The 15,698-nt window shown below is 43.8% G+C and overlaps 1 protein-coding gene across 1 annotated transcript; it reads right to left on the reverse strand.

The window, feature by feature from the left end:
* Positions 1–1,290: 1,290 nt before the first annotated feature.
* On the reverse strand, positions 1,291–3,139 carry LOC132765518 (forkhead box protein E1). The gene has a single exon (XM_060759801.2). It carries the CDS (start codon positions 3,137–3,139, stop codon positions 2,261–2,263), a length of 879 nt encoding a protein of 292 aa, XP_060615784.2. The 3' UTR covers positions 1,291–2,260.
* Positions 3,140–15,698: the final 12,559 nt, after the last annotated feature.

The raw sequence follows: 15,698 nt of genomic DNA on the forward strand, positions 1-15,698 counted from the left end.
TGCAGCATATCAGAAACGTATGCACAAAATCAAGTAGAAAAGAACAGATAAAGGAAAACCAAATGTTTTGCTATTCCCTTGACTTGAAAAAGCGGAGATGTTCACATTTTACAGTCATGCCGTGGCTCCATTTCCACGGACCACTGAATACAGCTTCAAACTGTAGTGGCCAGGTAACAAACCCCCAGAAAAGTGAGCGAAAGAAAGAAAGAAATGTGTCTCTCGGGTTCCATCTCCACTGCCATATATAATCCAGTTTATCTGCTTTGAACTGGATTATATTGCAGTGTAGGCGCATAAAATCCAGTTCAAAGCAGACAACACGATGTAACAAAATTTGAAAAAAAAAATCTGTTCCTGGTTTGAAAGTATTATTTCCTGTTTAATTATGTAGTACTTATTTTGAAAGTAGTTGCTAATATCCTCCAGAAACTCAAGTTTTTGTGGCTGCCACAAACTATGTTGAATTGGTTGAGACTCTATGAGACATTCATTGTAAACTAGAGCAAAATGTGCTGTAGTAGGATGTCCCACAAAAACAAAACTGGGCTGTATGGCCATGTTCAATTAGTATTTTTCCTTACAGCTCTCCTACAGATCTTTTGATTGGCCGCTCTGCCGGTAGAGCATTTAAGATACAAGTGAAGACTTATCTCTTTCAGCAGGCCTACCTAGACGGTTTTAACTGTGAATTTTAAACTCTGCTATATGCCTGGCTTTTGTTTTGTGTATTTTGATACATATTTTATGGAGGTATGTTTTAATATCTGTATTTTATGGAGTGTTTTAAAATGATTGTGTGTTTGTTTATGTTTTAGTAATGCTGTAACCTGTCTCGAGCTGTGAAGAGAGGTGGGCAAGAAATAAAACTATTAGGTTATTGTAGGCTTTTTCGGGCTATGTGGCCATGTTTTAGAGGCATTCTCTCCTGACTTTTCGCCTGCATCTATGCCATAGATGCAGGTTTGTTGTTTTTTTTTTTTGTCGTGTCAGGAGCGACTTGAGAAACTGCAAGTCGCTTCTGGTGTGAGAGAATTGGCCGTCTGCAAAGACGTTGCCCAGGGGACGCCTGGATGATTTGATGTTTTTATCATCCTTGTGGGTGGCTTCTCTCATGTCCCCACATAAGGAGCTGGAGCTGATAGAGGGAGCTCATCCGCCTCTCCCCGGATTCGAACCTGCGACCTGTTGGTCTTCAGTCCTGTCAGCATAGGGCTTTAACCCACTGCGCCACCGGGGGCACCATAGATGCAGGTGAAACGTCAGGAGAGAATGCCTCTAGATTAGAACATGGCAATATAGCCCGAAAAAACCTACAACAACCCAGTGATTCCGGCCATGAAAGCCTTCGACAATACAATAAAACTATTATTATTATTACAGCCAAATCCGCAGTGGTGCAATGGGTTAAACCCTTGTACCAGCTGGACTGCTGACCTGAAGGTTGGGTTGATGACCTGAAGGTTACCGGTTCGAATCCGCGAGGCGGAGTGAGCTCCCATCTGTCAGCTCTAGCTTGTGAGGACATGAGAGAAGCCTCCCACAGGATGGTAACACATCTGGGTGTCTCCTAGGCAATGTCTCTGTAGATGGCCAATTCTCTCACACCAGTATGTTCTCAAGTAGCTTCTGACATGATTAAAAAACAATTATTACAGCGCGAAAAACTCACAGCAACCCAGTGATTCTAACCACAAATGCTTTCGACAACATACTTTTCCATATTATTATGATAAAACCAATTAGGAAAGGACGTATATAACCCAGGAACAAAAATCATGTTACATAGTGTCATCTGGTTTAGCTGCTTTGATAATATGGATCATATGGCAGTGGAGATCCAGCCCTAATGTTCTGTGGTTTGACAAATCATTATCCGGACCCTAAACCAGTTTCATGATTTCCTGCAATCACTTAAACAGTGAGAACCGTTTCTTTGATACTGGCTCGAAGCTGCATTAAATGGTCAGCGCAGATGGCCAGCCGTGTCTTCCCAGTATCCCCCTTGGTCACTTTATATTGTAGTGCAGTAGCCGAAGGTCTTCACGGGACCAGGGGCCACATTTCCGTCCACCTGTCCGACTGCGGTCCCTTCACCGGAGCATCCAGTGTGTTCACTGAGAGCAAAATGGTGCAGCCAGGGTTGGGCAAAGGGGTGCCACAGCCCTCCTCACAGCACAGCAGAGCAAGGCGATGATGCGGGGCCATTTGGGAGGCCCATTTTGGACGTTGGCCTTGTGCCACCATCTTCTCTCAAGCTTCAGATGGCAGAAACAAATCTGTCCATGCCGCCGGGGTAGGTGGCGTGTCGTAGGTAGGCCCCGGGGCTAGTGAGTTGCCCTCCGCCGTGGGCCAGCGAGCCGTAGCCATAGAAGTCCATGGTGTCACCGCTGAGGGGTGGTGAGGTGGGCACCCCAAGGTGGGCAGAGGCGCCAAAGTTGTTTCCATTGGAGTAAGCGCCTTGGTTGATGGGGTAGGAGTAAGGCAGGGCAGTGTGGGGCCTGGTCAAGCTGGGGCCAGGGCTGGAGTAGGCCCCGGGCCCGGCGAAGGCGCAGTGGTTGCTAGGCGAGGGCGAGGGCCAGCCCCCCTCGGGGCCCATCTCCAAGGCGAAGAGGTGGGGTGGCGGGTAGCCCACGGGCGCGGATGCGGGGGGCTCCTGCTGGGCGGCGGCGGCGGCGTAGGTGGAGAGGTCCCCGCGCTTGAAGCGCTTCCGCCGCCGGAGGAAGCTTCCGCTGTCGAACATGTCCCGGGCGCCCGGGTCGAGGGCCCAGTAGCTGCCCTTGCCGGGCCGGCCGGGCTCGCGGGGCACCTTGACGAAGCAGTCGTTGAGCGTCAGGTTGTGTCGGATGGAGTTCTGCCACTTGCGGGGTCCCTCGCGGTAGAAGGGGAAGCGCTCCGTGATGAAGCGGTAGATGCCGCCCAGCGTCAGGCGCCGCTCCGGGGAGGCCGCGATGGCCATGGCGATCAGCGCGATGTAGCTGAAGGGAGGCTTCCCCCGCGGGACAGGCCGCTTCCGACGACGCCCCGACACCCCCGCTGGCCCCACTGCCGGAGGAGCGCCCTCCGACCCCTCCGCCTTCCCCGCCTCCGACGAGCAGAAGGAGGCTTCGGGGGCAGACGGGGCGCCCTCGGCTGTCATGGCCCGCGGTGGGGGACTCTCTGGGGCCGGCGGACACCACAAACACACCAGCGCGCTTGTCCGCAGTCTGCCCCCGCTCGCCTGGCCCTCCCCGGGGCTGCTTCTCCAACTCCGGCGGTGCTCACCTGGGCAACTCCCTCCCTGCCTACCTGCCTGTCTGCCTCGGGCCTGCCTTAAAAGGGGCGGGAGGGGACTCGCCCTTTCCCCAGCCAGAGCTCCACGAGGGAGAGCCCCGAGGGCTCCTTTGGCAAAAGGGAGGGGCCTAGCCTCGAGGGGGCCCACGCAGAGGAAGGGAAGGGAAGGGAAGGGAGGGAGAGGAGGAAGGAAGGGAGAGAAAGGAAAGGAAAGGAAAAGAGGATAGAAAGAAGGAAAGGGGGAAGGAGGAAGGAAGGAAGGAAAAAGGGGGAAAAGGAAGAAGGCAAAGAAGAAGGGAAGGAAGGAAAGGAAAAGAGGATAGAAAGAAGGAAGAAGGGAAGAAGGAAAGGAGGAAGGAAGGAAGAAGGGGGAAAAGGAAGAAGGGAATGAAGAAGGGAAGGAAGGAAATGAAAAGAGGATAGAAAGAAGGACAGCAGGAAGGAAGAAGGGAAGGGGAGGAAAGGAGGGAAGAAGGAAGAAGAGAAAAAAGAAGGGAATGAAGAAGGGAAGGAAGGGAAGGAAAAGAGGACAGAAAGAAGGAAGAAGGGAAGGGGAGGAAAGAAGAAAGGAAGGAAGAAGGGAAAAAGGAAGAAGGGAATGAAGAAGGGAAGGAAGGGAAGGAAGGAAAGGAAAGAGGATAGAAGGAAGGAAGGAAGGAAGGAAGGAAGGAAGGAAGGAAGAAGGGAAGGGGAGGAAAGGAGGGAGGGAGGAAAGAAGGAAGGAAGGAAGGAAGGAAGGAAGGAAGGAAGGAAGAAGGGAAAAAAGGAAGAAGGGAATGAAGAAGGGAAGGAAGGAAGGAAGAAGGGAAGGGAAAGAAGAAGAAGGGAAGGGAGGAATGGAAGGGAAGGAAAAGAGGATAGAAATAAGGAAAGAAGGAAAAAGGGAAGGGGAGGAAAGGAAGAAGGAGGAAAGAATGAAAGAAAGGGAAAAGGAAGAAGGGAATTAAGAAAGGAAGGGAGGAAAGGAAGGAAAGAAAAAAAAGAAAGGGAATAAAAGAAGAAGGGAAGGGAGGGAGGAAAGGAAGGAAGAAGGGAAGGAAGGAAATAAGGGGAAAAGGAAAGGAAAGAAAGAGAGGGAAGGAAGGAAGGAAGAAGAGAAGGGAGGGAGGAAAGGAAGGAAAGAAGGAAGCAAGAAGGGAAGGGAAGGAAGAAGAGAAAGAAGGAAGGGAAGGAAGGAAGAGGAGAGGGAAGGGGATAAAGGAAGGAAGAAGGGAAGGAAGGAAGAAAAGGGGGGGGGGGAGGGAGGAAGGAAGGATACCAGCAAGCCAGCCAGCCTGCCTGCCTTCTTGAGGTGCCTTCCTTTGACTCCTGGCCCCGAGAAACCCGCCCGACAGCCGCTTGTTGGGGGTCTGGACCCCTTCGCCCCACAGGGCTCCGTGCCGGCCCACGGCGCTTCGAAAGAGGCCCAGGACCAAAGTAAAGGGGCCTGGCTACTTCGGGGCACCCTGTCTCTGCTTATTTGGGGAGAGAACTATTGGGCACAGCCGGGACCCGCTTCTGAGTCCACACGTCAAACCCACGTTTGTCCCCTCAGGATCCGTCCAGCCCGCTCTCCATTAGCCAAGCCACTGAGGCAGGCAGCTCAGGAGGACAGAAAGGAAGGCAGTCTCTGAGGAACAGGCAGGCAGGGAGAAAGGAGAGGGGCATAGCTTTTCCTTTCCTTGTCCCTTCCCTTGGCTTCGTGTGTTGCTCTCCTTTGCTCTTCCTTCCTTCCTTCCTTTTTCTCCTCCCCTCTTCTTCTTCCTCTGTTTTCCTTTCATCTTCCTTCATCCCCCTCCTCTTCTTCACTTTTTTCTTTCTTCCTCCCTCTCTCCCTTTCTTCCTCCTTCAGCCTTCTGTTTTCCTTCCTTCTTCCTTCCTCCTTCTCCTATTCTTCCTTCTTCTTCTTTTTCTTCCTTTTTCTTCTTCTTCTTCCTCCTCCTCCTCCTATTTCCTCCCTCCCTCCCTCCCATCCATCTTCTACCTTTCTCTCTTTCTCTTCTTCTATGTTTCCTTTCTTCCTTCTACCTTTCTCTCCTTCTCCCATTCTTCTGTTCTTCCTTCCTTCTTCCATCGCCTCCTTCTATTTTCCTTCCTTCCTTTTTCCTTCCTCCTCCTCCTCTTCTATTATTCCCTTCTTCTATTTTCCTTCCTTCTTCCATCCATCTTTTATTATTCCTTCTTTTTCCTTCCTCCTCCTCCTCCTATTTTTCCTTCCTTTCTTCCCTCTTCTATCATTCTCTCCTCCTCCTCTTCTTCAGTTGTCTTTCCTTCCTTCCTTCTTCTACCTTTCTCTGATGTTCCTCCTCCTCCTCTTCTTCTATTTTTCCTCCTTCCTTCTATCTTCCTTTCTCTCCTGCTCTTCTTCTATTCTTCCTTTCTTCCCCTCCAAAAAAGAGAAAGGGTACTCCCCTCCTCCTCCTCAAAAAGTCCCTGTTATTGTGGCTGCAAGAATTTGCTTTGCAGGAAGATGGAAACAAGAAAAAACACCAGACTAAGACGAATGGTTGACGAAAATACTAGAGATTAGAAACATGGATAGACTCACTTTCCTCATGTCAAAGAATAAAAAAACGGGAATGGAAGAAACGGATTGGAAAAAAGTTACTGAATACTTGAAACAAAAGAAGAAGATGATTTTGATCTAAAATTGGAAAAAACAAAGAGAGAGATGGTAAAAAGGGAGGGAAAGAAAAGGAAGAGAGGGAGAAGGAGAGGAGGAAGAGAGAGAGAGAGAGAGAAGAAAGTAAAGAAGACCCCTAGATGATACCAGGAAGTCAAAATACTTCTTTTTAATTTTTATTTTTCCCCCTTCTTCTTCTCCTTTCTTTACCTTTCCTTCTCTATTTATCATCATTATTTTCTACACACCATCTTTCTTCGACTTGGCTTTGACTTATTTTGTTATCCTGATAGTCTAAATTGATTTTGCATATTTTTATTTTTGTTTTGGACTGCTTTTAAATGAAAAAATGCAAATAAAGATTATATATATAAAATCTTTATTTGAATTTTTCATATATATATTTTCATATATATATGGAGGCTTACTACTGACACTACTCAATGGAGGCTTACTACTGACACTTGACTGACATTAACTTCACCCCATAACAATAACAGGGAGATATATATATATATATATATATATATATATAGTATCAATATCTATATAAATAAAAATGTAATGTTCGTTTGTGGGATTAACAGAACTCAAAAACCACTGGACGAATTTACATTAAATTTGGACACAAGACACCTAACAACCCAATGTATGTCCTTCACTCAAAAAAAATATATGATTTTGTCATTTGGGAGTTGTGGTTGCTGGGATTTATAGTTCACCTACAATCAAAGAGTATTCTGAACTCCACCAATGATGGAATTGAACCAAACTTGGCAAACAGTTCTCCCATGACCAACAGAAAATATTGGAAGAGTTTGGTGGGCAGTGTCCTTTGGTATTGGAGTTGTAGTTCACCTACATCCAGAGATCACTGTGGACTCAAACAATGATGGATCTGGACCAAACTCTACACGAATACTCAATATGCCCAAATGTGAACACTGGTGGAGTTTGGGGGAAATGGAATCTTGACATTTGGGAGTTGTAGTTGCTGGGATTTATAGTTCACCTACAATCACAGAGCATTCTGAACCCGACCAACAATAGAATTGGGCCAAACTTCCCACACAGAACCCCCATGTGGGCCACAGCAACGCGTGGCAGGGGAATTTGTGTCCCAGCATTGAATGTTTGCCGTATATATGCTGTGCTCCGCCCTGAGTCCCCTTTGGGGTGGGCAGGGCGGAATATCAATGTTTTAAACAAACAAACAAACAAACAAACAAATAATGCTCTCTCACATAAAAAGTCATGGCTTTAAAATTAGTTTTCCACATACACATCCACATAGACACACGTTCATGGGCAGCCCTTGGCATTTGGGAGTTGTAGTTGCTGGGATGTGTAGTTCACCTACAATCACAGAGCACTCTGAACCCCACCAACGATAGAATTGGGCACACACAGATCCCCCATGTGGGCCACAGCAATGCGTGGAAGGGGAAGGCTAGTGTGTGTGTGTACATATAGACACTTGACTTTTGACACTTTTGACATATATTGACACTTGACATATATGACTTTTGACATATATTGACACTTGAGATATATATATGTCAAGTGTCTCTCTCTCTCTCTCTCTCTCTATATATATATATATATATATAGAGAGAGAGAGACTTTACTTATATATATATATATATATATATATATATATATATATATATATATATATATATATATATATATGTCCCTGTTATTGTTATGGGGTGAAGTTAATGCCAGTCAAGTGTCTGTATTAAGCCTCCATTGACAGTGGTCTAAGCCTTCTCTTTAATATTTTGGGGGTTCAATGAGAAGATGAGAAGAAAGTGGAGGGAAGAAGAGAAAGTGTTGGTTGCCATTTGTCGATTCCTGGTGGGAGGGACGAAGACGATATGACAAATGTCGCTCCCCTATCAGAGCAGAAGGAGGGTATGTCTCACCCAGTGAAACTGGAGAACAGGACAGAAAAGAAAGAGCATCAGGTGAGCATGAAGGTGCAACAAGGTGCAACATTCCTTGCAACCAAGTGTTGTGTGGCTCCCTGTCAGAAGAAAGGGTCAAATCAGGAGTGGGAGTCAGTTTGTGGGTCTGTTGAGCAAAGGGTTATATTATATCATTTGCAAACTTTGGACGGTAGGGATTGGGAGTGAGAGAGAAAGAGAGCGCCTGGGGGGGGGGGGGTTTGCTTACAATCAAAATATTTCCTCCCTGGGTGCCTGCGACCCAAACTCAAGGCGGATCTCCCCCCCCCCCCCCTTCTAGTAAGCTTTTAAGAAGTCGGAGTATATTGAGAGGAGCGCTGTCATACAAATGTATAATATGTATTTCGTTTGCTACAATACACCTCGACTCTCACTTTAAAATGCAAACAATGCAAACGACCAGCTGCCTGAAAATGCTGCTTATTGAGTTCTTTATTATCAGGATGTTTCAGATCAGTCGCATGTCGTCATTGATAGCCTGGGAGAGCAAAGGATTCCCATCTTTTCAAATGTGTTGTCCAAGGCTTTCATTGCCGGAATCACTGGGTTGCTGTGAGTTTACCGGTCTGTATATCCATATTCCAGAAGCATTCTCTCCTGACATTTCACCCACATCTATGGCAAGCATCCTCAGAGGTTGTGAGGTCTGTTGGAAACTAGGCAAGTGGGGTTTCTATATCTGTGGAATGTCCAAGGTGGGAGAAAAACTCTTCTCTCAGACAGGAAGCAGCCAGGCTTTGAAGCTGCAAAGCCATTCAATGCTTTGTCAAAGGCTATAATGGCCGGAATCATAGGGTTGTTGTTGTAGGTTTTTTTTGGGCTACATGGCCATATAGTCCGAAAAACCTACAACAACCCATTCAGTGCTAATCAAGGTGGCCAATTGCAGCATTCACACTTGTCTCAAGCAGACAAGATATTTTTTTCTCCCACCCTGGACATTCCACACTTGCCTAGTTTCCAACAGACCTCACAAGTTCTCGGGGTGCCTGCTATAGATGTGGGAGAAATGTCAGGAGAGAATGCTTCTGGAACACGGCCATATAGCCTGAAAATCTCACAGCAACCCATCTTTCCAAATGGTAAATTGGAACTGGGGTTGTTACTATTAAGTCCTTCCTTTGAGGTTTGGAAAGGTTTGTCCTCCTTAAGAGCTGTCAGGTGTCAATTTGAGGGTAATAATAATAATAATAATAATAATAGTCCTAGATGCTTGGGAAGTGTTCGACTTGTGATTTTGTGATATGAAATCCAGCATAGAGATCTCGTTTGCTGTGACATACTGTGCTTTTGTGTCAATAATAATAATAATAATAATAATAATACCTTATTTATATTCCACACTTTCTCTCTGAGGGGACTCAGGGCTGAATCACAATAAAAAGATGGCAAATATTCAATGCCAGGTCCACTTCATAAATAAGAAACATAAAGCAAACAACCATGGCCCCAAAAAACAATATCCACGGCCAAATTATACCCCAAAATTAAATAATATCATAACCTATCACTTAATCTACATCTAACATAACCGACGTTAGACATAAACAACAGTTAGCATTCATTTAAAATAAATTAAATAAATTTAAATAATTTAAATAAATAATTTAAATAAATAAATAAATAAAATAATTTAAATAAATTTAAATAATTCATTTAAAATAATGTTATGCCGCCAAGAACAGCCAACAAATACTCTCAAAGGTACCCAATCCTTTCTGCTCTTGGGATTCAATCAGGGTCAGCCCTGGTGAGGATTTGGATGGGAGACCACCAATGTATGTTAAGTGTTGTGAGTTATGTGCCAGAGGAACAGACTGGCCAAACCACCTCTTGAGCATTCCTTGGAGTGAAATTGATGGGGATTGCAGGTGACTTGAAGGCACATATCTCAATAGCTCACTCCCTATTTGATTGTTGTTTCCGTTTTTATTATTATTATTATTATTATTATTACATTACATAATAATATTAATAGTAATAATATAGACGTAATTAATAATAAATATAATTAATACTTATTAATATTATAATTAATAATTAATATTATTAATACCAATAATAATTATTGATAATAAATATTATTAATAATAATTAATAATATTAATTGTTATTAATTATTATTATTAATACCAATACTTATTATCACTATTAATAATAAATAATAAATATTATTAATTAATTAATATCAGATATTGTGGGATTTTCTGCCTTGATTTTCTGGGATATAGGGCTAAATAAAATCAGTGGGTTTGAAAGAAAAATCTCTTTTTCTTCTTCCCTCTTTCTGATAAATCCGGAACAGCCTCAAGTTCTGCTCTCTGCCTGGAAATGCATCAGAAGATCCAGCCCTGTGCGTTTCTTCTCCCCAAATGAGTGTGGGCTTCCTTCTTCCCTCCCAAAATGATGTTTGAAAAACCCTTTGTTGGTTGAAATAATCGTGAGCAAATCTTTGTTTATAAACCCTTTTGTCTCGGCTGGTGATCTCGACTTCAGCAGCCCTCCCACAGTCATTCATACCCAGTTGCATCTCCAGGGGAAAAAAGAATCAAAACAGAAAGCTTAGTGCCAACAGAACAGGTAAAAAAAATACTCCTTAATTCAGTGATTCTCAATGTTCCTAAGGCAGCTAATATATATTGTGGTGACCCCCAACTATAACATTATTTTCGTTGCTACTTCATAACTGTCATTTTGCTACTGTTTGGAATCCTAATGTAATATCTGATATGCAGGATGTATTTTCATTCACTGGACCAAATTTGGCAAAAATACCCAATACGCCCAAATTTGAATACTGATGGGATTGGGAGAGGATTGATTTGTCACTTGGGAGTTGTAATTGCTGGGATGTATAGTTCACCTCCAATCAAAGAGCATTCTGAACTTCACCAACTATGGAATTGAACCAAACTTGGCACACTGAACTCCAATGACCACAGAAAATACTGGAAGGGTTTGGTGGGGCATTGGCCTTGAGTTTGGGAGTTGTAGTTCACCTATTTCCAGAGAGTACTGTGGACTCAAACAATGATGGAGCTGGATGAAACTTGGCACAAATATTCAATATTCCCAAAATGTTATAGTTTCTGGGATTTATAGTTCACCTACAATCAAAGAGCATTCTGAACCCCAACAACGATAGAATTGGGCAAACTTCCCACACAGAACTCCCATGACCATCAGAAAATATTGTGGGTTGCTGTAGGTTTTTTTCTGGGCTATATGGCGGGGGGACTAGAGAACGGGCCTTCTCGGTGGTGGCCCCCCGGCTGTGGAACTCCCTCCCTGCTGCAATCAGACAGGCGCCTTCCCTCATGGCCTTCCGTAGAGACCTGAAGACCTGGCTCTTCGATAAGGCCTTCAATTAAGTGCTCTGTTTTCTTGGAATGACCACCGGAATGGACTATGACTACGAGACTGATTATGATTCAAACAAGACGAAGCGGATTTTTAGCTTAATTAGCTGTGTGTTAGTAAGATGTATGTTATAGTCCTAATCTATTGTAATTGTTGTCTTTATGTTCTATGTTCTGTACACCGCCACGAGTCGCCTTCGGGCTGAGAGTGGCGGTCAACAAATGCAAATAATAAATAAATAAATAAATAAATAAATAAATTCTAGAGGTATTCTCTCCTGACATTTCGCCTGCATCTATGGCAAGCATCCTCAGAGGTAGTGAGGTCTGTTGGAACTAGGAAAATGGGTTTATATATCTGTGGAATGACCAGGGTGGGACAAAGGACTCTTGACTGCTGGAGCTAGATGTGAATGTTTCAACTGACCACTTTGATTTGATGGCTTGGCAGTGCCTGGAGTAATCTTTTGTTGAGAGGTGATTAGATGTCCCAGATTGTTTCCTCTCTGTTGTTTTGCTGTTGTAAACACAATTTGGCGATCCTTCTGACTCCCCCTCCTGACCCCCCCCCCCAGGGTCCTGACCCCCAGGTTGAGAAACACAGAAAATCCCACATTATCTGAGTGTAGACACAGATAACCCAGTTCAAAGCAGATATTGTGGGATTTTCTCCCTTGATATCCTAGGATATAGGGCAATGTGGAAGGGCCTTACACTGCTGTATAAAATCCAGATTATCTGTTTTGAACTGGATTATATGGCTGTGTAGACTCATATAATCCAGTTCAAAACAGATAATGTGGATTATCTGCTTTGAAAATCTGGGTTTTATGGCAGTGTAGAAGGGGCTTTTGAGGTATTGTGATTTAGAACCGGCCCCACTGTTCACATAGGCCAGTGCCTCCATTCCACTTTCCATGTTCTTCAGAGCACTTACCTTTGTCATTTTTTGTTGCTGTTTGTGGCTAACATGGAGCTCTGAAGAGTTCCTGGCCATCACTGAGTGCCTTTCCCAGTGTCGGCAAAGGTGCCTGCAATACTTGGAGAAGGGAGGAATAAAGGAGAGGGCAAAGATTTTGGCAAAGATGCCAGCAATGGCTAGAGCTCCCTAGAGTTCTGTAGCTTCTACAGAGAAGAAAAATGCCAAAGGTGAGGGAGATTGTCCAATGGAATTCGGAATGACTGGATGGTCAGGACTTATTCTCCTGCTGCTGCAGTGGTTTGGGAGTGTTTCAGTGTCAATTCCATGGCAAGATCTTGGACTGGTTCAAAGCAGAAATGCTTTGGACTAGCCCTGGATTTGCTGACCCAAGTAAATAAGTCCTCTGTCAAAAAGAAGGTGAGGAAGAGAGAGAGAATCAGCCTAGCAGGACTTGTTTTTAAGAAGCCCTTGCAAGCTCTTAATAAGTGCAGCATTCTATTCTAGGTGCTCGTAGACTGACAGTCTAATGATCTATTCTAGAACCCTTTTCGTGATTAACACGTTCTTTCCACATTTCTTAGGTGAGGCAGACAATAGAAGGATAGGAACAACAAAAGAACACTAATATTTTCATGAGTGTACTAGTTTAAGCATTGGACTATGACTCTAGACATTATGTTTTGAATGTCCTATCAACCATGGAAACCCACTGAGTGGCCCAGGCTGAGTCAGGCTCAAAGGAAGGCAATGGGAGCCCCCTATGAACAAATCTCTCCCACCACAGATGTAAACAAATGTAATAGGTAGAGTTTAGGGATAACATAAGTTGGAAACAAATTCAAGGCACGCAATAACTACCTTTATAACAGCAACACATTTCCCCTGTTGGAACAGTAATGTAAGAGACAATAGGGAAAGTATAATGATAAGCATAATCATTATAGTTCTAGTGTCAAGAGCTGATGTTGCCTTTTGGACTCTGACTCCAAGACGTAAGCAGTATATATGGCTGTTAGCTATGGTATCTGGAAGATTCTGAGAATTACAGTATAAAAAGCCAGGGCTCAAGAGTGGACACATTTGGCACTTGCTGAGAACCAGAACTCAACAATAAGTCAACCCCTCAACTCTAGAGTTGTCTAGCTCTGCATCTCCTTCAGGGTATTGTAGCTCAGCAAGTGAGCAAGGGAAATTGACCAGCTACTTCTATTCTCCTTATTTTCTCCTTGGGGTGGGGATGTAAATTGGGCCCTGTTGGAGAAGGCAAGCAATAAACCAAAACAAGAATACGTAGGAGCAAGTGAGCTCAAATCGAGCTCAAGTCCAACATGGATATCTTAACAAAGGGCTTAACAAAACCTGGAATTATAAGTGTTTCACTTATAATGTAACTTATAAGAACATCAGCCCTAGCCTTGTCTTACTCAACTGTCGAGTATGCCTGCCCTATTTGGCACAAGGCTGCCCATGCAAAGCAGGTGAACATAGCATTGAATGAAAATCACAGGATGTCTTAAACCTACACTTGTTGATAAACTCTGCAAGCTAGCTAGCATTGCCCCCCCCCCCCCGATATGCGATGGGAAGTTGCTGCTAAATGTGACAGAAATAAGGTTGAACACTGTGAAAGCCACCCACTACATGGATACCAGCCTCCTACCAGTAGACTCAAATCAAGGAAAAGCTTCATGAGAACTACCACTCCTCTTGGCGTCCCTCCAGCAACAGCAAAGGTATCCCTCTGGGCAGCTAGACCAGGAAATCAACTGGATCCCCCCCCCCCCCCCCGAGGGTCTTCCTCCAGGGGTAAACCAAGAATGGGCAACTTGGAAGTCCCTGAACAGACTCAGAAGTGGAGTGGGCAGATCAAAAGACAACCTGGCAAAATGGCACTATCTAAAAGAATCCCCCACCTTGTGTGACTGTGGAGCAGAATAGACAACTCCACATCTGTATGCTTGTCCACTATGCCCTGCCTCATGTACAGAGGAAGAATTGTTGGAGGCTACAGACAATGCCATTGCTGTTGCCCGCTTTTGGTTAAAAGATATTTAGCCACCTGCACTCTCTCTTTTTTATCGGTTTTATACTAATTTATGCAATGCTTTTGATATGAAATAATAATAATAACTGCAAGCCACTGCCAATTTTCATTCAATATATTTCTTTGGTTTTAGCAGAGTCCCACCTAGCCATAGCTTGGGTATATTGTCACTTGAAGCAGATTTTCAACTTCACTAGAAACATAGTGGATTAATTTGTTCATTTTATATATTCTTGCACCTGGACAAGTCTTGCCAGTTTCATTTCCTGTGTGGCTCAAAACAATCACTTTGTCACCAGCCAAGGTCACATTCACGATGATGTGCCATGACTTTAAAGATTTATAACACCATTCAGCACAATGTTAAAGTCAATATATACTCAAAAGTTTGTTTCGTCACACACTGCCTTATGAAAGAATTGGGGACTATGTTGAGGCTCTACAAATGAAAGGTTGGGATAAGGAAATGAAGAATAAGTTGCATTCACCATGGGTCCCCTTTATTGGCTTTCATCTCAAATGATCCACCTTTGAAGAAAGGAAGAAATTATGTGGTCAACTAGTGTGTTTCCCTTTGCATTTAAAGAGGCAAATTGCATACACCATGAGAGCCATGTGCATCCGCTTAGGCCTTTTTTGTTTTGTAGTACCCAAGACTTCCATGACACAAAGCTGGAAAAAATTAGAGAGATGGGAAAGGCCTCTAGAGCACCCTGACTAAGGTCCACCCTGACCAAACGAAGTAACATCTGCTGTTCATATAATTCTATGTTTAACTAATATGTGCTGTCCATATACATTCATTTGTGAAGATGCCAATCCCTATTTTACAGCAAGGATGAGCAAGAAGTTGATTAAATGCATTCACTGATGGGATGTCTAATACTTGCTGATTGTTGGGATTCATAGAAAGAATGCACAATTACATGGACCCAAGTCTGGCGCAACAATATACTATTTATGTTTGTTGTCTCATATGTACACGAATCAATATATGCATGAACATAAACAGCATTTTGCTGTGCCAGATTTGGACTCAAGTTTAGAAACTCCCACAAACAAATAGAACCTGCACTTTTCTCTTCTACACGCTTTGCCTCTCTTGCAAATTGATGAGATGCTCAAATCCCTGGAATAGTAGAGGGAATGATGATACAAGGAAAATAAATCTAGAAGACCTATTTCTTCTCTCTGGATTATCAGCTCTGAAAACTCTAGTTTCCCATACGGGATATTCCAAGGATTGTAATTTTCCTTTTGTCCCCTGAATTAGGTAGATAAGGATTAAAGTCTTTAAAAAAACACTAATAAGGCAAACACTTTTAGCTATGCCTCATCAACATCAAGCCTGTTGACTTAGCAAAAGTGCTGAACAATTGCTAAACTGATGAAAGAAAGAGATGTGGAGGTTTTAGGGGCAGGGGAAGTGCCAGCTGCATTTTGCGTGGATTCAGCTAGTACCGAAAACATGTAAATCTGATTACATTTTTTACCACAAGTTCTAGTTACTAAACAATCAATTACTCTT

This window comes from Anolis sagrei, chromosome 2 (assembly GCF_037176765.1).
Source record: "Anolis sagrei isolate rAnoSag1 chromosome 2, rAnoSag1.mat, whole genome shotgun sequence".
NCBI lineage: Eukaryota > Metazoa > Chordata > Lepidosauria > Squamata > Dactyloidae > Anolis > Anolis sagrei.